This window comes from Chrysochloris asiatica, unplaced genomic scaffold (assembly GCF_000296735.1).
Source record: "Chrysochloris asiatica unplaced genomic scaffold, ChrAsi1.0 scaffold00184, whole genome shotgun sequence".
Classification (NCBI taxonomy): Eukaryota; Metazoa; Chordata; class Mammalia; order Afrosoricida; family Chrysochloridae; genus Chrysochloris; species Chrysochloris asiatica.
Window position 1 is genome coordinate 4,891,781 of NW_006408702.1, and position 23,499 is coordinate 4,915,279.

Below are 23,499 nucleotides of genomic sequence, written 5' to 3' on the forward strand. Positions count from 1 at the left end.
TTTACTGGTCCTTGTGAGGCAGCTCATCATTCTGAAAGCTCGTAAGTGAAGGGAGAGAAGTAACCATGTTTACGGTCTTTCTTGTACCAACTGCACACACAAACGGTACACATATTTCAGGGTACCAAAGTGTCGATAAGAGAAAAGCTCGACAGAAAGTAGGAAGAAAATTAGACCATAACCAACAGCCACCCTGAATTAAATAAATCTAGGCAACAATCCTTACTCCTTCATGAAAACCTTTCTTTGGTCGTTAAAGCCATTACAGATAACCTTAGTTACTTGTGGATTCCATATTTGTAAGTATACCTATTTGCTAAATTTCACTTGTAACCCTAACCGACCACACATACACATTCCCAGAGGCGCTCGAGGGAGGCGATGCTGTGCCTTCTTGTTTTAGTTCTCACACTGTACACCAGTGTTCTTGTCAAGGGTAGATGCAATGCCATGTTTCTTCTAATTTTCTGTGCTTTTTGTTGGTGATTTTGTTATTTAAACTGGCTCTCAATCGCAGTGCTGAAGTACTGTCTAATGTTTCTAAGCACAAGAATGCTGCGGCGTGCCTTAGGAGGAAAATGCATGTCAGGTACGCTTGGTACAGAAGTGAGCTGTTGCTTTGAGCTCAGTGTTAACGAAGCAACAGTGTTTGTTAAATACAGTGTCTTTAAACATAAAAAGGCTCACATGAAACTAACCAACCCCACTAGGAGCAATGGTTCAGTATTTGAGACTTTACAGAACCAGGAACAATGAGGATCATCTGTACACACAGAGAGAACTTTGTATAGAATGAGTCCAGTCAAGAAGCTCTGAGCCCTCTGGTTAATCAGTATCACAGACAGAGTCCCTCAGGGAAGAGAGATCTCCCTGGGTGGAGAAGGCCCCACCCATGAAGGACCTTTGTCCCAAACTTTAAGCTTGTATCTCATCAAGACTCTGTTGTTGTTATGTGCCTTCTGATTCACAGTGGTCCACACAGGGTTTCCAAGAAGTGGCTGGTGGGTTTGAATTGGTGACCTTGTGGTTACGGGTCCAAAGCTTATTGGAAAGGGCCACATTAGGACTTGACATTTAATTAAAATTCAAAACCTTTTTTTTTTAATATGCAACCTTTTTATTTTCAACATGCAAAGACAGCTTTTTCCAAGTCTACTCATTTAAAGCAAACAGTGGCATTTGTTGTTGTTAAGTACCATGGAGTCAGTTCTGACTCATAGTGACCCTACACAGTATTTCCGAGGCTGTAAATCTTTATGGGAGCAGAAAGCCTCATCTTTCTCCCGCGGAACAGCTGGTATAGTTTTGAACTGCTGACCTTGAGGTTAGCAGCCAAAGCTCCTTAAACACTGGCATCAGGTAACAAAATCAGCAGCAAGCTACAGCTCAGCATACAGTGTCCAAAGCTTTGAGCTCAGTGATGAGACAATGAATATTTATGCAGGCATGAGACAATGAATATTTATGCAGCATTAAGACCACATGGAAGTTTATTGGCTGACAGGGAGAATGGAGGGAAAGAAAATGGGAAAGAAAGACCGATGTTTCCCAATGGTCTAAAAGTCTAATGCTCCAATTTACATGTGATATCCCCAGACTGGGACTTCAGAAGGTGGCGCTGGGCAGCGGGAATGGGAAGGATGGATGGCACTGTCTTCCTGCCATCACACCTCATTGGGACAAAACACACTTTCATAGGCCTTCTCCTTTCAGTGGTAAGCTGCTCTGAGAACTCAGACTTTGTAGATATTAAGTTATTTGATACTCCTTCCATTGATAATCAGATTTGCTGCATGTTTATTAAACGTAAACACAATAATGATCAACGTTAAAGGTTTGAATATTCTAGATAAAACCATAGTTACCAATGCATTAAGTATTTAAATGAAGATTTATGTATAAAACTGTACCTAGCAAAACAACAAGTATTTAGGTATTTAAACTGAACATTGACTTTTCAACTACGTTTTTTTTTTTAAATCAGTATTAGTACGTTGGAGGAATACTGCCTATGAGCCATGGATATTGTGGAAGCTATTATTCTGGCATAACTTCTGACAGCTCTTACAGGGATTGCTGAATTACAAAACTCATCAAAGAATGCTGTAAATACTGGTACAGATTGACTGTAACCTCATTTATTATTTCCACAGCCACTTTTCTGCAATAGATTAGCACTCATAAACTCCTACAGGATGAGATGTGACAGGAAACACAGTTTTCGTTGTTTGAAGACCACAGCACACTACATATGTGGGCACCACCCCTGCTGCCCTGGCTTTGCAGCTATTTCTTCTTTGGTAAACATTTTAAGGATTCCAAGGTTTTCCTCTTGAGATTAATCACAGATGGCTCATTAATGGTAACATGTACGAATTTCAGATAAAATATTACTTAAAACATTTAGAGGTCTTATTTTTTTCTAGAAGGAATTAAACTAAATCCGTTGGGTTCAGTTGGGTCAGTCATAAGCTAAACCAAGATCACATGTAGAATGAAAAATAAAATGGAAATGGGATAGGGCTAGGCAGAGGGTAAAATTATACTTGTAAAGGTATGGATTCTAAAATGTTCTAGCGCTACTGTAACAAGATAAGCAGAGGACATTTTCTTTCAGAAGTTTATCAGCTATTTCCTCTGTGAAACTTCACATACTCCATGTGGAGTCATTTAGTAAGCAGGGACATTAAAATATTCATGACGTGGCTCCTGCAGGAGAGCTGCCTGCTCAATTGCTTTGAGGACATTTTTCTTGGATGTTTTCTGAACTTCCCCTCCCAAGAGAAACTCATCCAAAAGAAAATATGCCTTCTCGAAATTAAAGATGATGTCGAGTTCACACACACTGCCAAAGTACTTGTCAAGCAGTTCCACGTGGCGATGAATTATTTCCAGAGTAATCAGTTAATTGTCCTGATCTTCAACAGCACAGCAAAGATACAGACTAGCGTACCTTCTGTAAACGATCTTAAGATCCCGCCACTCGAGGAAGAGGCACATTTTCGGCTTGTGTGCAAAAAATGGTTTGAACAAGTGCTCTTGTGATCTTTTTCTTCTCTTTGTCTGAGAGTGGAACGTACCACTGCTGCAGTGAAAGCTTTCCCTGACGGCTGAAAAGCAACATAAACTGAACTGTGGCGGCAGGGCGGCGGCGCGGCTGGTCTCCGCTGGGAAGCCCCTGTCACTATGGTGAGGAGTAGCAGCCATGTGGCTGAGGGGAGGGGACTGGCTTCACATTTAATTAATATTTTAAAGGAAACAGAGGAACATGTTAAAAGACACCAAAGGAGCAAACAGGCAATATCTAAATTGTGGAAAATTGTAGAGAACAAATTGCCAGCTTTCTGTCAACAAATGCTAGGTCAAAAGATGGGTAGAAAGGGATGAAAAATCTTAAGAGACATATCAAGGATATTCACCAGGAAGACCCTGTTTGGATCCTGATCTGAGCAAACCAGCTGTAAATGCAAATTGTCAACTGGATTACAGGAGATAGTAAGGAATTACTACCAGTTTTTTCCCAAAGGATATTGACATACAGTAATTTTATTTAAAATGTCATTGATGTTGCAAACTTCCACCATGCAACTGCATCATTTCTATCACGAAGGCCAAGTTTTCCAATCACTGATCCTCCTCCTCTTTGTTTCCAACCTTTGTATTTCAATCACCAATAATTCTCAACACAGCTTGATTGCATGTGCGATCAATTTCAGACTGAAGAAGTTGGTGGAATTCTTCAATTTTATCCTCACTGGTTTTAGTGGTTGGTGTGTAAATTTGAATAAAGGTATTACTGGTCTTCCTTGGAGGTCCATGGACATACTCCTATCCCAGACAGCATCATACTTCACAACAGATCTTGAAATGTTCTCTCTGATGATGAATGGGATGTCATTTTCCCTCAATCTGTCATTCCCGACATAGTAAACCACAAAATTGTCAGATTCAAATTGGTCAATACCAGTCCATTTCAGCTCACTAATGCCTGGGATATCAACGTTTATGTGTTCCATTTTATTTTTGAGAACTTCCTAGATTCATACATTGTACATTCTAAGGGCCAATTATTAATGGATGTTTGCAGTTGTTTCTCCTCATTGTGAGTTGTGCTCTAACAGCAAATGAAGGTCCTGAAGGCTTTACTCCATCTGCATCATCATGGTTTTAACTCTATTTTGAGGAGGCAGTTAGTTCTTCCCCAGTTGCATTTTGAGTGCCTTCCAATCTGAGGGACTCATCTTCCGACACTGTATCTGACAATATTCTGGTACTCTTCATCATGTTTCGATGTTCAGTATCCTACATCATCCGCAAAAACAAGGCTGCCAGAGGCAGACCGCATAACAGACCATCAATTGCTCATATGCAAATTCAGGCTGAAACGGACAAAAATTAAACCAAGTCTCTGATAGCTAAAAATGTGACCCTGAACACATCCCACCTGAATTTAGAGATCAGCTCAAGAACAGATTTGATTCAACAGACATTCATGATCGAAAACCAGAAGAGCTGTGGGATGATACCAAGAATACCAAAGAGGAAGAAAGCAAAAGGTCATTAAGAAGAGAAGAGAAGAAAAGACCTAAATGGATGTCAGAAGAGATAGATGTCAGAGACTCTGCAAACTGCTCTCCACTGTAGAGGTGCTAAAGCAAATGGACGAAATAAGGAGTTTTAAGAGCTGAACAGAAAATTTCAAAGGTAAGTTCAAGAACACAAAGTATATTATGATGTGCAATGCACCGATGTTAGAAAACCAAAAGGGATGAACACGTTCAGCATTTCTCAAGCTGAAAGAACTGAAGAAAAAATTCAAGCCTCAACTTGCAATATTGAGGGATTTATGGGGAAACTACTGAACAATGCAGAAAGCATCAAAAGACGGATGGAATACAAAATCACTGTAATACAGGGAAAAAAAGAACGGTCAATGTCCAACCATTTCAAGAGTTAGCGTATGATTAAGAACCAATGGTACCGATAGAAGTCCACACTGCACTGAAGGCGTGCTTGGTAGAAAACAAGGCTCCAGGAATTGATGGAATACAAATTGAAATAGTTCAACAAACTGATACAGCACTGGAGTCACTCACTCATCCGTGCCAAGAAATTTGGAAGACAGCTACCTGGCCAACTGATGGGAAGAGATCCACATGTGTGCCCATTCCAAGGACAGGTGACCCAGGGGAATGCAGAAATCATAGGACAGTATCATTAATATCACATGTAGGTAAATTTTTGCTAAAGAGAATTCAAAAACAGCTGCAGCAGTCCGTTGACAGGAAACTGCCAGAGGTTAATTCTATTCAGACAAGGATGTGGAATAAAAGATATCACTGCTGATGTTAAACGGATCTTGGCTGAAAGCAGAGAATACCAGCAAGATGCGTGCCTGTGCCTTATTGGCTATGCAAAGACTTTGGACCGTGTGGATGACAAGCTATGAACGGCACTGAGGAGAATGAGTATTCCAGAACACTTTATCGTGCTCATGAGGAACCTGTACACACACTGAGAGGCAGATGTTCGAACAAAACAAGGGGACAATGAATGGTTTAAACCAGAAAAGGTGTGTGCGCCACGGTTATACTCTTTCACCATACTCAATCTGTATGCTGAGCAAATAATCCGAGAAACTGGATTATATAAAGAACGTGGCATCAGGATCTGAGGGAGGCTCATTAACAATCTGAGATATGCAGATGATACAACCTTGCTTGCTGAAAGTGAAGACTTCAAATACTTACTGATGAAGACCAAAGACCACAGCCTTTGGTAAAGGTTACACCTCCATGTAAAGAAAATAAAAATCCACACCACTAGACTAATAAATAAAATCATGATAAACGGAGAAAAACACCTGAAGTTATGAAAGATCTCTCTTTGCTTGGATCCACCATCAACACTCAAGAAAGTAGCAGTCGAGAAACCAAACGACATATTGCATTAGGCAAATCTGTTGCACAAGGCCTCTTTAAAGTGTTCAAAAGCAAAGACGTCAGTTTGAGGACTAAGATGCGCCTGAGCCAAGTCATGGTATTTTCAATAATTTCATATGCATGTGAAAGCTGGATAGTGAATAAAGAAGATGATAGAAAAACTGATGCATCTGAGTTATGGTGCTGGAGGAGAATATTAAAAGTACCATGACTGCCAGAAGAATGAACAAATCTGTGTTGGAAGCACAGAATGCTCCTTAGAAGTCAAGATGGACAGACTTCATCCTTCATCCTTTGGACATGTTATCAGGAGGGACCAGTCCAGGGAGGACAAGATGCTTAGTAAAGTGGAGGGACAGTGTAAAGAGGGAGACCCCAATGAGATGAACTGGCACTATGGCATCAACAATGGGTTCAAGCATAGTAACAACTGCGAGGAGGGTACAGGACTGGACCATGGGTCATTCTGGTGGACACTGGGTCGCTGTGAGTCGGAACCGACTTCACGTCACTTCACAATTTTGGTTAAAGTTTATTATTTATAAAGAAGCATTAAAATTGGACTCACCATGTGGATATCATGTAACCCTCATTAATGCAACAAACTCTCCACCCAGAAGCACCTGTCCTCTTGATCTCTCTGTCCCAATCTGAGTAGGTTTCAAACAGTGGTGTTTTCTGGCTGCTGCCGCTGCCAGCTCCACCACCTCCTGTTGGCATTCCATTGATACTGCTGCCTACAGGAAAAAGCAAGGTCATTAATTTTAACTCACATTTGCATCCACTATTCCCACCACACATGTACTCTTGTGACTCTGGAACTTCATCTCTGCTTCATTTTCAAATTTCTCCAAGAACCCTAACTCACCCAGCAAGCCTGACAAAGAGGCAACCCTTCTCTCTGACAAGAAGTCATTTAGAGTTTGTCTAGCTCTTTCTTAACTCCTTAAGGGTCTTTGCCTTTTCTTTCTTCTGTGCTCTGTGCCTTCAAATAGAAATAGGTCAACCCAATTTCGGAAAGACTCGAATTTCATCACATTGGTCCACTCTATTACACATTTTCAGTTCCATTTCCTAAACGATGAGCGATGCCTGCTGCTCTATTTCCTCTCCATTTGTTTCCCTTAACTGTCAACTACCTTCTATCCCCACTGTTCTATGGAAAACCAACTTGACCCTTCCTCATTCTACTACTCCAAACTGTGTGGTAAGTTCTCGGCATCTGCTCATTTTAGTCACACTTTTTACCTAGAACAATGAATCATCATCTCTGTTCTCAATCACTACCTTGAACTCCCCAATGTTTTCTCTTTTCTAGTATCCACTTTTTGGCCCTTTTCTATCAGCTATTTTTAAAATTTGTTTCCTGTATCTTCTCAATTTTCCCTTGATAAGCTTACAAAGGTTCCTTGTTCTCCACTCACACTGCTAGTCCCATATGAAGGTTTCAGCAGGGAGAGCCAGACCTGGATTTCATTAGCAAGGAGCCTTTTCTAAATAGAGCAGTACTGTTACCTTCCGTGACCACCCCTATGGCTCTGGAAGGCCTGCAGGTGACCCAATAGGTCAACCCAATTTCCTGACAAATGGCACAGCCCCTGTGGCTGTATGCAGCAATGGTGGCATGCCTCCTAGCTGACATCCAACATGGTGGCCCACCAGCACACCTTCCCCAATAAGATGCTTTCATGAGGCTATGTCTTTGCCTTAAACCAGGTGCATATTCCAACGGACTCAAGCAAGCCTAAATGACTCCCATTAGCCTTAAGAAGCCCCCACATAACTGACCTGACCTTCGTTTCCCATTCTTTTTTAAGTCCCATTCTCCCTTGTAGCCACAGGAACCTTTACTGTTCGTTCCCTAAGTGTGCCACATCCATTCCTATAGACCAGTAATTCCTGGTGAAGACACGCGGGTTCTCCACACTGCCAGGACATATTAGAGACCACCTCCGCCACTGCAGAGCATTCGATCGGAGAGGGCTGCTCTAACTTGTTGTTGTTAAGTACCATTGAGTCGGTTCTGACCCATAGTGACCCTGAACAGGGTTTCCGGGGCTGTAAATCTTTACGGGAGCAGAAAGCCTCATCTTTCTCCCACGGAGTGGCTGGTAGTTTCGAACTGCTGACCTTGCAGTTCGCAGCCCGATTCGTAACCACTATGCTACCAGAGCTTAGGGAGGGTCTTACATGCCCTGCTAGGAATTCTGAATTGTACCCTCTGAGTGCGTCAGCAATGTCCAGCAATTCTGATTTCAACATAGCTGGCTAACAATTACAATGCAGTTCTAGGCACATATCCCAGCCCCGCCCCACCCATCTCAGCCACTTCTAAGGAGGAGCATGAACAGTGGGAAAGTGTGTTGAGAGGACTTGAGGCTTTTCTTCAGAATGCACAACATGCATGGGAGACTTCTATGCAAGTTCCACTTTAAAGCACTACAGTTTTCCAAACCAAAACGACACAGAACCCCATTCAAGGTTAGAAAAGCTACATAATTCATCACATGACCAAATTAAAGGGGAAAGCACCCATATGACCAACTCAGTAAGTGTGGACAAACATTTGCTAGCGTTCAATGCCTGTGTATGATTTAAAACAAAACAAAAACAACAAACCAAATACACAAAAAAACTTCCAATTCTTTAGCAAATTAGGAATAAAAGGGCATTTTCCTAACTTGATAAAGAACATCTATAAGAAACACAGAGTTAACAGGGCAAACACCATCTTCATTACAACACCTGCAACCTATGAGACACACAGGGAACACAGCACCTTCATTAAAATCAGGAATAGGTTTCCACTACCATTATTACTCTGAACGTTGTACCAGAGGCCCCTAGGCACACTTGAAGACAACCACCACTAGAAAAGACACATTAATATAAAGAACAAACTCAGTATTTTAAAAGAGCTATGCAAGTAGTTTCTAGCCAAGAGTCTAGAAAATATTTTGTAATGTTCTGAATTACAGACTTTAATAAGCTAGACTTAGACCATACTACCATCTATAGGATTGTGCCTTTGGCAAAATCTTGTCTCCAGGTTTAATTAAAAAGAGATCTTTTATTCTCACATAAAGAATGCCTGCAGGGTCTTGTGTTTCTTGCCATTTTATAGGTTACTCTATACACTACTAGGTTGTTGTTGTTATGTGCTGTGGAGTCGGTTCTGACTCATAGTGACCCTGTAGAGCGTTTTCAAGGCTGTAAATCTTTACGGGAGCAGAAAGCCTCATCTTTCTCCTGCTGAACAGCTGGTAGTTTTGAACTGCTGACCCTGAGGATAGCAGCCCGATTCATAACCACTACGCTACCAGAGCTCCTTTACGTATCCTAAAACCTTCTCGAACTACAATCACATGTATATCTAAAGGTTGGCAACTCAAACCCACCCAGTTGCCCCATGAGAGAAGGGTCTGGTGAAGTGCTGTAAGGATTGCTACAGTTACCTTCACACGGATTCGTACTCACAGCAGTCCTACACTCAAGAAAACCCTAGACAGAGCTCTGCTCAGTAACTCTGACACAAAGGAAACGGACTCCATGCAACCGATTTAGCTCTGGTTTCTTCCTCGGTAAGAGCTCATCACAGAATGTGCTTTCTAGTTGGGGCTGATACCTGTGGCCTGTTTGCGCGTGAATTACAATCATAGCAAGTTTGGCAAAGCTCGTGGCAGAGGCTTTACGACACAGCACATCAACTGACTTAAAGTGAGATGGGATCATACTGATAGTAGGTATCATCTGTGACACAGCTCAGAAGTCTAACCCTACACTGGGATTACGGTGTCTTAGAAGGCTTCTACTTAGTTAGCCCCATCTGTATTTAGAATCGGGCTGCGAACCATAAGGTGAGTAGTTCAAACCTACCAGCTGCTGCTTAAAGACCTTCTATGGGGTGGATATGAGTTGGAACCAACTCGAGAGCATTTCACAACAACAGTACTTAGAACTGCAGTCCTGGTGTGGTGCTGTAGGATAAGCAGTGGACTGCAGGGCCGGTGGTTCAAACTCACCCACACAGGGTCATTCTAGGTCAGAACCAACTCCACAGCACTTTACATATTTAGAATGAGTTCAAGCAGCAGCAAAGACAGTAAAAGTGCTCAACAGACGAAACAGCCTATCATTTTAATGGTGCCGAAGAAACTAGAAGCGAGAAGGATGGGCAGAAAATATAACAACAAAACTATGATCGTTAATAAATTAAACAGAGTCTAGTCGACCAAGTGGTTCTTATCCAGTCAGCAAAAGAATGCTTCGGAGGATTTCCATACTGCACGTCTGGGGTAGAGTCCAAGGTCGTTGTTTAAAAGCTCCTCAGGTGGTTCTGATGCACAGAGTTAGCTAATGCCATCAATGTTAACGACAGAAAAGGATCAATTACAATCGTTACATCTACACTGAAAATCTCGAGAGAACTAATAAGCAACGAACTTGAAAACTTCCTACACTGTGTCAAATGGACTGTATAATGCAGAAGTTTTCAAGTAGGCATTTAGAGGAAAATCCAACAGCAGAACCTATGCTAATAAAAAGGATAAAATGTAAAAAGAAAATGTCATTGAAAATGAATCTTTTCTGATGGGAGGCAACATCACACCGTCAGATGACACGGTGTCAGTACCACAGACAACGTTACAAAATTCTCAATTCTTCAGTCCAGAAGCGTAATCTGACATCTTCTTGACTTTCTAAGAAAGATCAAACTATACTATTGGACGCTGCAAATCCAGTAATAAGGTGACTGATGAAAAGTGTCCTCCTGGTTTCGTTCAAAATAAAAAAACCAAAAAGACTCCCTCTGAGGTGCTGGCCCTGCGGTCTGCCTGTGCAGAGACTGAGAAGTATCTGGATGAGTGTAGACGTTTCCAGAGTTTACTCAGGACAGGGGGGTGCCGTGCTTAATGTGCTCTGTTGCTAACCAGTAGGTCAGTGGTTCGACGCCACCAGCTGTCCATGGGAGAAAGCTATGGCAGTCTGCTTCCAGAAAGATGACAGCCTAGGCACAACACGGGTCAGTTCTACTCGGCCCTAGGACACTGCTAAGAGGCAGAGTTGACCGGGCAGCAGGGGGTTGGGTCTCACTCATCCATGCTGGGGGACATGAAGGAAAACCTCAGAATCCCTAAGGTAACTTAAAGGATTCTTTTTCTTAGAGAAGTGCAGAAGATACCTTCCAACTTCAGATCTTATTTGTGGAAACAGCTCTGTCACCTACCAGCCTGCCAAAAGGCATTCTTTACTTCAGCCAATGAATCAAGGTGTCTTCCGGAAGCCCAAAAGTGGATTATTAGGCATCTTTCTCTCTCAAATGACTGATTTCTGACTGCAATGTGTGGACATTTCAGACTTCTTTTGATCTTAAAGATGTATATGCTTCTTCAATAGCATGGAAGGATATTACAGAATGTCACCCTATGAGGAACTGTAACAAAACTCTGGTCAAGTGTTACGTTTATGAAGTACCTGTCAAAGGGGCAGGAGTTTCAAAGATTTAATATAAAGTGTTCCTGAAGTTTACACTATCCAGATTTCACCAACAGGCTATACAAGAAGAAAAAGACGAATTGATTAAAAGAGCTATGCTGTTGTTGCTGTTAAAAAAAGCTATGGAGTCAATAAAATATTTTAAAGAAATAGGTGAAGAAAAATGCAAGAAAAGCGAAAATAACTTAGGCAAAAATAACAAAGCTTATCATGTTTGCTGCGTCCCAGTCATGCAGCCTTGGAAACCCCGTGCAAGGGTCACTATGAACTGGAACCGACTCCAGGGTACTTAACAACAACAACGAGTCTTGCACTGCTGCAGAAAGCATGGCTTTGTCCATTAGAGTGAATCCTTTTTAGGTGAAATAGCATTAAGGACTGGCCTGTAGCATGAGAAAATTAAAATGGGAATCAGACCCTCTCCTACTTCAATTTCAGCTAGATCAAAAGGAATGTTCACCTGATGAACAGTACAAGGTTTACAATACTTAAACTATTTTTAAGCAATAAGTAAATGGTCTTTATATTAAGAAATAAACGTTGAAAACTAGTGTTGAAGCCTAAGTTACAATTAGTGTGTGTCCTATAAGGAAGTTTTACAAATAGTTCCGTTTCCAACTTGTAAAAATGCAGTACTAGGAAAATGAAAGCCGCTGAGCAAGGCATCAATATTGTAAATCACCTCCACAGTGTTGATGTCGCTGTTGTTACCAAGTGCCGTCAAGGCAGTTCTGACTCATAGTAACCCTGGATAAGGTTTCCGAGGAGCAGCTGGTGAGTTTGAACCGCCAATCTTACGACCGAAACCGACTTATTCCATAGTGCCACACCAGTGTTGATAAATACCTTTAAGTGAAAAACCACTTATACTATATACATTTGCAGATACTGTGCATTGTTATTACATTTTAATATATATACAATGCAGTGATGTGAAATATACTTCTATTATACAGGTTACCAAGGAGCTCTGGTAGCGTAGTGGTTACGAATCAGGCTGCTAATCTCACAGTCGGCAGTTTGAAACTACCAGCTGTTCCGCAAGAGAAAGATGACGCTTTCTGCTCTTGTACAGATTTACAACCTTGGAAACGCTGTACAGGGTTGCTCTGAGTCAGAACTGACTCTGCAGCACATAACAACAACAACAACAACATACAGGTTATTGTGTGTCTTGTCTAGTAAAATTAATAATTTGTAAGACCCTCAATCCAGACCACGCTAGGGTGAATGGTCTGTTATTATAAACAATCACTGACTCACATTTTCTTTCTAAAAAACTGAAGCACGGTGGGTGGGATAAGCACTGTACTGTGAACCAAAAGGTCAGCAGTTCGAGTCCACCAGCTGCTTCATGGGAGAAAGATGAGGCTCTTTGCTCCCGAGAAGATTTATGGCCTTGGAAACCCCGTACAGGACTGCTATGAGTCAGAACTAACTCGACTACACTTCACAGCAACAACAAAGAAGAATGCATGAACACATGGCACCATTAAGTAAGCCAATGCGTAGTCACAAAACCACAGATATGCCCGTTTTTCCTTTTTTATGTGATGTAAAAAAATGGCTTATTAGAAAATTCCATATAAACAGAGTTCTGATATTGGGGGTTAAAGGGTAAAATCCCTTTCTGCCACGCTGGAGGACAAGCACTGGACTGCAAGGTCAGTTTGAATCGCAAGGTTGGCCTTTCAAACTCACCAGCTGCTCCTCAGAAACCCTACACAGGGTCATTGTGAGTCAGAACCAACTTGCTGGCCCTTAGCAACAACAACATACAAACAGAATGCACAGAATTACATGCTCACTTGCAATCTTTCTTGGTGGTATCATGGCTGACTAAGCTGTGCGGACATTTTTACTTTTACATTTATAAAACCTACCTAGAATACGCCTATCCTTTAGGCCAATGCTTATCTTCCTTTCATGAAACATACTCAGAAACAGAAAGTCAGTATTTTGGTGATCTTAAAAGTCCATTACATTTTCAACACATCAGTTTTTGTATGAGATCACACCTTGTCAGGAAAAAAATAGCTTGTCAAGTGTCTTTAGTTTTCTGAAAAGAAGATTTTAACTCAAGATACCAACTAATGGGGGGGGGGGGGGGGAATCCGGCTTCTATTTTACATGACATGACCTTCATAAGGCCACCTTTACTGCTGCTTGTAGGTGTAGGTTATTTCTTATCACTTTTCCAAAAATAATTAGACAAATGCTGGTTGTTTTAGTGTATAGTGCTTACTTCTCTAACAGTTATTACACAAGTCTACATTCATTAAAGCTCATGTACTCTGAGGCGTCTGATAAGCAATACAATTTGTACAATGCATTAAGTTAGTCACAATACTTAATGTTTTCATATTTACCTGAGTTGTGGTATTTTTTCCCAACATATTCAAATGCAAAGAGTAGCTGGAGATCTGTTGGCTGGGAATAATGAGCTATTGCAAGGCATACCTAGGAAAAATTCTACATTTAGAATTCGATTTTAACACTCTTAAATGAAATGTACAACAAGCCTTGGTCTCTGAGAGCATCACCCTGGGGTAGCGATTGCTAGACGTACTTCTACGTTCTTCTGTTGCTCTAGAAGGTGAAAGGGGCCCTTGAGGTCAGGTACCTCTAGTCATCACTGTGTCCCCAAGACGCACTTTTACCTTCAGGTAGGGCATGACTAAGTATTCAATAATTGTTAAGTTGGATTTTTATCGGAAAGTAATTTTATTCAAATAGCTGAGCCCTTGAAAGCTACAAAAGCATTCTACAAAATGAAGTGACACATCCATTCTTAAATAAAAGTAATAAATAATAACACTCTTTCATTTTTGAAATGATATATAATGATTAAATAACAGCAATTTGGGAGGTTTAATATAAGGCATGGCATTTTAATGTTTATATTTCCTGGGTTCAAAATTCTATACCTAGTAGACAAAACACAATCACACAAACATTAGCAACAAACGCAAAATAATTCAAAGAGGTCTATTTAAAACCTGCTTAAGTAGAATGACTTGAGACTACATCCTAGGGGGAACACAGGCTTCTAAATCAAACAGATCAAGTTAAAATCCTAATCTATCCTTCACTTGTTAAGTAATTTGCATGAAGTCAACTCATCTTCCCAAAGTGCTACTTGCTCATTTGTAACAGAGAAACATATCTATGGCTGGGGTAAGGGTTAGTGATCTTAATGCATGCCTGGCCCCTTCTTCCACACATGGAAATGTGGTTGTTTCTCTCAGCAGCTGTAGGAAGGAATATACGATGGAATTCTATGCTTACAGAGCCCTGGGCTAGACTGTTGTTGTTGCTGTGAAATGCCTTCAAGTCGGTTCTGACTCACAGCGACTCTCCATAGGGTTTCTGAGGAGTGGCTGGTGAGTTTGAACCGCTGACCTTGCAGTCCAGCGTGTGATCCCGCAACGTCACACCAGGACTCCAGGCTAGACTGTGGGAGATATTAAACACTCTAAAATGACCCCTGGTGCGGTGCCATAGGATTAGCACTGGACTGTGAACCACAAGGTGAGCAGTTCAAACCCACCAGTATCGCCTCAGAAACGCTATACAGGGTCGCTAATGAGTCGGAAATGACAGCACTTAAAAACAACAAATGAGCAAAGAGGACTCCTGGTGTGGCACTGTAGGATCAGCACTGAACTTCGAGCCACAAGGTCAGCAGTTCAAACCCACCAGCAGCTCCTAGGAAACCTAGACAGGGTGGCTGTGCATTGGAACCCAATCAAAGGCACTTAACAAAAACAAATGAGCAAAGAGGAACTAAGCAATTTAAGACACAATGCAGGGCAAGTAAAGTAGATGGCCTTACTCGAAGAGATTAAATGCCATTTAGAAGGTAAAGCATTGAGCCAGAATGACACACTTTCAACATAAGCAAGCAAGCAAGCAAGCAAAGTCTAATTCATTGTTAGTTCCTATGAAGTTAGAGGTGTTTGGGATGGCGTGATGCAATTCTACTGACAGTGTATGTCTACTTGCTGTTTAAAATATAGTTTTAAAAGTCTTCTAAAGAATGTTTCTTGTCTTATTAAAATAAGTTCAAACCCACCAGTGTCTCCTCGGAAACGCTATCCAGGGTCGCTAAAGAGTCAGCACTTAACAACAACAAATGAGCTAAGAGGACTCCCGGTGTGACTCTGCAGGGTCACTACACTGTAGGATATTAAAATAAGCAAAGGGGATGGGTACTAGGAATTAATAGTTTTAACAAAATGTTGATACCTACAGCTTCTCAATGTCTAAGGAGAGCTTTCTATGAGTGTCCCATTTATAAAAATTAGAAGAATCTTAACTACATTTTCATTCCTAATCTGTTTAACAAGGTGCTCTGGTAGCGTAGTGGTTACGAGTTGGGCTGCGAACCTTAAGGTCAACGGTTCGAAACTACCAGCTGCTCTGCGGGAGAAAGATGAGGCTTTCTACTCCTGTAAAGATTTACACCCTCGGAAACCCTGTACAGGGTCGCTATGGGTCGGAACCGACTCGACGGCACTTAACAACAACAATCTATTTAACAATCTTTTCCTAGAGCACATCTCCTAGCAGCAAAACTTCTTAAATCTACACCTTCCAAACAAGTCCTCAGCAGTTGCTGTTCCCCTGGATGCCCGCCCGTGCACCATTAGTTGAAGGGCACGGCAGCTGCACTTTCCTCTAGAACACTGTATATAACTGTCCCCATTCACTGCACTACCACAGCCATATCCTTCATCGTACTCACCTGATGGCACTTCTGTGGGTCCCCTACATTCTAAAAGTCCACAACACTTAAGAATTCTCTTCTAAAGATGTAATTTTGACCAATCACTTTGCTCCCTTGATAATCTGCCATGGATCCCAGAATCCTGCATAATAGATTAAATCTCCTTATTCTTAATTATCCACAAAGCTGGTTCTCTTCCACCAAACATTCCCCGAGTAGCCCCTAGCCAGAGAAAACCACGTTTGCACACAGTCTGACTTAGCCCAGCCGTCTCCTCTCTGAGCAGGAAACTCTTCTACTTCTCCCAACCCACCACACTTTCTCGGTCGTTCACGTCTCTAGTCTACAAAACTCTCCTGCGCAGTCGTCCTAGAGTAAGTCCATTTTTATGGTTTTAATATAAGAAGCTTTTTCTGAATATCAACAGCTCTTATATAGTGTCTCTTGAGTTCATTATACTTAAGTTTTTTTTTTTTTTGGTTAACTGTTATAGTGATTTGGGTGAACATTTACGGAGCTGACTGGGTTTCCACTCAGCAATTCATACACATTTTGATTCATAGCATTGAGTGCCTATGTAGTTTTACACTCAAGGTAGTCACATACTAGGAGTGGGGATTACAAAGGAGCCTATAGGTGACTCTTTGTTTAAGTCCTACCATTAAGCTCAAGAGGGGGATGGATGTTTCCCATTCAACCAGTATTTACTGACCGTCTACTAAGCTCTGAGCCCTGGGGATGCAGCAGTGAATAAAGCAGACAAAGAATTCTGTCTTTATAAAGCTTACATTCTGGTAAGGGATGCACACAGTCTACCTATGAGGTATGTGTAAGTGCTATAGAACAACAAAGGAAAAAGGGAAAGAAGATATGAAGAGTCAGTGAGGAGAGAGAGAAGTGGGTTAATAATTTAGAAAGGAGACCAGGAGGGGCCTCACCGAGCAGACGTGAAGAGAGACCAGCAGACCTCTGCACTGTGGGCTTCAAAAAGTTTACAGAAAAATGAAATGGACAGATAATGGAATTTTTCAATGAACTTTTTGAAGCCCCTTCATACTAACTGACACAATTAGTTGCTAATGCATTAAGGAAAATGTTCCAAAGCCAGTAGTGCTAAACCTGGTGTGCCACTCTGTATCATAAGCACTGGGTTCACACCCACCAGCTCCTCCTCACAAACCCATACAGACTTCACAGCACTTAACAACAAGAAAGACATCCAGAAAACAATCACAAGTTTGGATTACACAAAAGAAATTCAGTGATCATTGTAGAATACAGTCATGCTTATAAAAAAGCACATCTGCTACTCAAAACACAACATAGCCCATTTCTGAAAAGCTCTTTCAAAATCGCCTAACATCACATTTATATAGGCTAAAAAGCAGCCGCTTCTCAGAAACCCTATACAGGGTCACTGAGTTGGAACTGACTCTGCAGCACTTAACAACAACAACATACACAAAAGCCGCTTCTTGGAAACCCTATATAGATAGGGGCGCTATGAGTAGAAACTGACTTGACAACACTAAACAGTAACTAAACAACACACAAATGTGTGTCTTCATATAGCTATATTTAAAGATGACTATAAATATAAAAAATATTGTGAGCTGAAGTTGACTTTTAATTATTTGCACAAAGGTTGATTTTTTTGAGAGAGGACAAACTAAATTTGCAGTTGTCCGTGTATAGGATACTAAATTTGCAGTTGTCCGTGTGGAATATTAACTACAAGGTCAGCAGTTCAAACCCACCAGTCGCTCCTCAGGAGAAAGATGAAATCCTACACAGGGTCCCTATGGGTCAGAACTGACTTGATAGCAGTGGGTGTGCTCTTGGTAAATAAGGGGTATCTGTGTACACAGACAGACGCACACACTAACTCGTGCATCTGGGTAAGCTGACACTGCTATTGTGGGGTATTTTGACAAGGGGGAGGAAGTCAAGGCATTCTTTTCTTTGCCCTCTTTTGTACACACGACTTCAAAAGCTTCTGTTCAAATTCCCAGTTTCCTTCACTGCTAAGAGTTTAAAAGACTTAGATAGGGTTCACTTTAAAAAAAAAAAAAAAATGAAACTATATATACATATATAAAAGCCACTGAAATACTTCATTTGGCCTGGTTAGCATAGAAAATGAATTGTTATCAACCCAATGGCTGCGGGTTTGAGTTTTCTTTCATTTGTTAATTTAAATCATAGGAAATGAAGAAAATTTTGATATTAAAGACATCGGTGGTGGTGGTTGTGTGCCACCAAGGCACTTCCGACTCATGGGGACCCTGTGGAGGGTTTCTCAGGCTCTAAATCTTTACAGGAGCAGAAGGGCTCAGCTTTCTCCAGAGGAGCAACTGGTAGATTAGTACTGCTGACCTTGCAGTTAGCAGCGCAACTCGCTACCAAGGCTCCTTATTTAAAACATTCAATTATAATAAATATTGTACTGAGGGGAGACGTAAGCGCAAATTACTTTTGAGCCTATTTGTGGATCAGTGCTGATTTTCTTGTCTTGAGAGAAGTCAGAAGGGACCCAGGTGTGAGGGTCTCCTCAGTGGCACAGTACAAGACAAGGTCCAGTCCATGACACCCAAACCTCATCAAGTTCTATCACTGCTGTACACAAAGCTGCTGCTCCGTGTCACTGTGGTCCGAGAGTCACCAACAAAAGAGTAAGTCGGAGGCAAGGACAAATGCCAGTCAGGAACAGGCCAAATTGTTCCTTAATTCGTTGTATTTTCATTCTATAAAGTATGCCTGGACAAATGGTTCACAAGGGTCAACTAATTCCAGAATTAAGTGGAGACAAAAAGAGCCTATATCTAATTCACCACCCTTAATACATCTTTTTAAAAGTGTGGCGCTGTAGGATAAGCACTAGACTTCTAGGGTCAGTCTGCATCGGTTCAAACTCACCAGCCACTCCTCGGAAACCCTATACAGGGTCGCTATGAGTCAGAACTGACACAATGGCATTTAACAACAACAACAACAACAACAACAAGTCATTAAGAACACTCTTTTTACTGATCAATTTCAAGCAAAGTTTCTTCAAAAGGAAATGTTGGCTCCAAGTTACTGTGATTCTAGATGTTCAATTCTGTAGGACCAAGTTCTATCATTCTTCATAGAGACCTTTCACAGATATTCTTATACTGTCTTGATAGTTCAAGAATCATAGGAATGAATGTTTATGGATACAACTGCACAGGTAATTTTTTCATAATACAAATTTGGTAACGTAACAAAACGGAACCGTAGCATTTTAAGATTTCATATTTCAAACCGAAACACAAATGTTTTTAGTACTTCAAAATGAATCATTGGTTCACTCTCACAGAGAACTCTACACACACGTGATAATTTAAAAACGTATACAATCAAAGCATTTTCCAGAGAGAACTTAGCATTCAAAGTTTCTAGCAAAAGTGAGCTGTAACTTTCAGACATTTTAAATGAAAACTTTCACTTGAAATATGCCAGAGTTCTTGTTTTTTAACTTTCAAGGTCATTAAGCTTGTGTAGTCACATGACTACACAAATGCAAATCAGGAAAAATATTTTTTACTATTTACATTTCTACTGCCTCTGTTTTTCTCCTGCATGTTTTGACTTTTTAACTGTATTAACTCAGACAAACTAGTTATTTCTTTCTGGACTGCGGTAATTTTTTTTTTTTTAAGTATTTTAAGACACTAGGAAAAGGAATTTTGGCAGAAACTTGGTCTTGCCTGTTTTGTGACAACAGTGTAATGCGGGCCCCGGTCACCCTTCAGCAACACAACAAAGAAGGGCTATTCTGAATCCCAGAGCATGGGTCTGTCCACTTGGCAACGGATCATGTATGTGCAAACTTCTTTTCTGCTGCTACTTTGCTCTCGTATTTAAGTTTTATTTGTTCATGCTGTATCTTCTTGACTAGACTTAAGCTATTCAGAGCAAGACATTGCATCTTACCCTTCTATCTTGAAAAATTTAGCACAATGCATCACATAAAATATGATCAACAAATACTTTAGATGGCTAAAGCAATAAATCAAATGATAGTGGTTTCCAGTTAAAGATGATCTATTGAAACAACGTCACCTGAGACAGGCAGTAGAAAGTAGGAGAGATGTAAACTCTCTGAAAAAAATACTGGGTTAACTATCACTTTATTATTTAAAAAGATTTTGTTTTAACTCAAGTTCCATGGTATCCCCTACTCTTGGGATGCTGTCCACATGTTGAAGTTAAAGGCCTTTATCAGCGGGTTTTTGAGGCTTTGGTGGAATACATAAGTATATTTAAGCTCAGGAGAGTAACTTGGCTAAAGCCATTAATGTGCAGTTTACAACTTAATTAATTCTAAAGTCTTTCTGTCTAAGAATAGGATTTGAAATTGGTAAAATTCCAGAAGCACATACTGTAGAATCTAACAGCTGTTGTTGTTGTTGTTGTTAAGTGCCATCTAACAGCTGTAAGGGGCCTTAAAAGCAACCTAGTTAGAATTTCAGTAGTGCAGCATGCTGATAGACTGTTCTCCAGAGTCTGCGTGAAACTCTTAGTCATCGTTTGGTTGAATAATCCTAGTGGTTACACATTCGCAGATAATATACCAAAAATACCCATTTCTGCCATCCTGTAAAGACAATGTTGGTTCTTGTCCTAAAAAGAAATCTACCATCTTATTGTTAAAGCACATAAAAACATATGCTTAAGATGTTCTTCACAAAAATTTCACTGCAGTTAAGTCTTAACCATGGTAAGCAAATGTATCCATTTTTGGTAATGTAAAAGCTGCTTTATATGTCCGAAAAGTAAGCTTCTATGCCACTAAGACATCATTCCTCCATTCCCAGTATATGGGAGCAGGCTTTTTCCCTGGAAATTTGTTGTTATCTTCGGTTGTACCATATACTGGAGAAGAAAGGCATTAAAACTCTCAGCTTCATTCCTCTATTAAAGCCAGACATGGACTCAAAGAAGTGTGGAAATTTGCTCCTGAATTTTACTTCACAAATAGGTGATAAACATTTCCTCTATGGTAGGGGGAAACAAAGCCAATTTATAAGTTTCTAGAGTCTTAGTGTAAGGAGCTCTGGTAGCGTAGTGGTTATGAATTGGGCTGCGACCCTTAAGGTCAGCAGTTCGAAACCACCAGCTGTTCCGCGGGAGAAAGATGAGGCTTTGTGCTCCCGTAAAGATTTATAGCCTCGGAAACCCTGTACAGGGTTGCTATGAGTCGGAACCGACACCACGGCACAAGACAACAACAGAGTCTTGGTGTGGCACTGAAAGATAAGCACAGGGCTGCTAACCACAAGGTTGGTGCTTCAAACCCACCAGCCACTCGGTGGAAACCCTATACAAGGCCGCTGTGAGTCAAAACTGACTAGGCGGCACTTAACAACAACAAACAACAGCTTTTGATTACTCTGGTTAATATTACATCCAATAAGATTTCTTTAAACCTAGTAATTATCACGTACCTCCCGTAACTAGACATTTACCTAACTGGTGTGGTGTTGTAGGATAAACACTGAATTGCAAACCACAAGGTCAGCAGTTCAAACCCAGCAACTGCTCCTTGGAAACCCTATGCAGGGTGGATATGAGTCTACAGTGACTCGAAGGCCCTCAACAACAACAACAACATGTAACTTAAGTCATACTTCTCTGTTTGTAGGTAAAGTTCTCAGGTAGTTTATTAAGTCCTAAATTGAGTTTTACCAAACCTGAATTACTTTCTATCTCTGAATTCTCAACATTTTTAATCAAGAAAGAAACTACCTGACAATGGTTTTATTTTGAAAGATACCTTAATTTCCATATGAAATTCTGGTCTTTAATATTTTCAGGAACTAATACAATTATATAGACTAGAGCAGCCACAGTTGTATAAGGGTATAAAAACGTTGCGGACAAACTCCATTGTGTTTGAATTCCATTTTACTGTGAACTTTTAAATCCCTTTTGTATTAACATTCTTGGTGTTGACTTGACTTAAGGAGGTATCTGATGGTGACTTCCCCTTAGCAAATGTGAACAAAAGAAAACTGAGAACTTGTATATGGAACAGTGCAGAGCCCCAAACTTGATAACATTAAACAGTATTACCTTTCTCACACTTTCGGGACCTGATTCATCAAAGCGGAATCTGACAATTCTGAAATCTTTACAATAAATAATCAACTCTGTTGGATTGAATTTCAGTTTCTGATTGGGGCCTAGTACTTTCTGCTTCCTCTTGTGGTCATTTACTAAAAAAAGAAAGAAAGAATTTGTCAAATTTCTTGTTATTTGCTCTTTAACACTCATTCTTTTACAAACTCGTAATGAAAATAATCGGAGATCATTAATCACTTGAACAGTAATGTCGCCGGAATATTGGCCAATAGTTCTTATAACTCTGGAGAGTCTATTTTAAACCTGCTTTTGAAGTTATTTTAAATTGCTCTGAGTGCTGGTGGCGCAGTGGTTTTAAGTAGGGCTGCTAACTTCAAGGTCAGCAGTTCAAAATTACTAGCCAGTCTGCGGGAAAGATGAGGCTTTCTGCTCCTATAAATATTTACAGCCTCTGAAACCCTATGCAGGGTTGCTATGAGTCGGAACTGACTCTATGACACATAACTAACCACAAGATATAAGATAACCATCTAGATACACTTAATCATTAAAATTTTAATTGAAAAGAGGGCAAAACCAGAAAAAAATATTTTAAGAAACTTACATGACCTACATTTACATTTAAAAATAATTTCTCATATTGCCCCTCTTATTTTTACAGTATTCATTAAAAAAAAGGAAACCACAAAACTACATTCCAACCCAGGTTTTAGAACTCAAGTAGCATTTTCAGAATCACCCTGTATATAGGATGAGGCAAGAATATTACCTACTTGTGACAATTTGCTCAACACATGTTAGAGGGACATCATGTTCACCAAGGAGAAGATTTTTATAATGGAACTTCTGAAATTAAAAACAAAACAAAACAGTTATATTCATGTGAATTCTTTTTCCGCAAATCTCAAAGCAATAGTACAAGCTTTACTTCTAAGTGCAGTAATATTATGTGAAACAGAAACCAACAGCATCACATACACATACAGCAAAATGACAGCAATAAATTCATACTGAATGGAAATGGATTACATACACTAGTCACGAGGCAGACAGTAGTTGTTGTTGTTGTCAGGTGCCATCGAGTCAGAACCGACTCACAGCGACCCCATGCACGGCAGAATGAAACAATGTCCGATCCTGGGCCAACCTCACTACCGCTGCCACACTTGAGTCCATCAATGATGCCACCTGGCTGATCCATCTCGTTATGGGTCTTCCTCTTTT

At 40.5% G+C, this 23,499-nt stretch overlaps 1 protein-coding gene across 1 annotated transcript in view; it reads right to left on the reverse strand.

The window, feature by feature from the left end:
• MTMR10 (myotubularin related protein 10) overlaps window positions 1-23,499 on the reverse strand; it is a 98,495-nt gene that overhangs the window by 29,357 nt on the left and 45,639 nt on the right. Inside the window, exons 4-7 of the mRNA XM_006872144.1 lie at window positions 23,049-23,121; window positions 22,267-22,409; window positions 13,808-13,898; window positions 6,511-6,679 (exon numbers count right to left, since the gene is read on the reverse strand). Coding sequence (XP_006872206.1) covers window positions 6,511-6,679; window positions 13,808-13,898; window positions 22,267-22,409; window positions 23,049-23,121 — 476 coding nt within the window. The remainder of the gene's footprint in view (window positions 1-6,510; window positions 6,680-13,807; window positions 13,899-22,266; window positions 22,410-23,048; window positions 23,122-23,499) is intronic.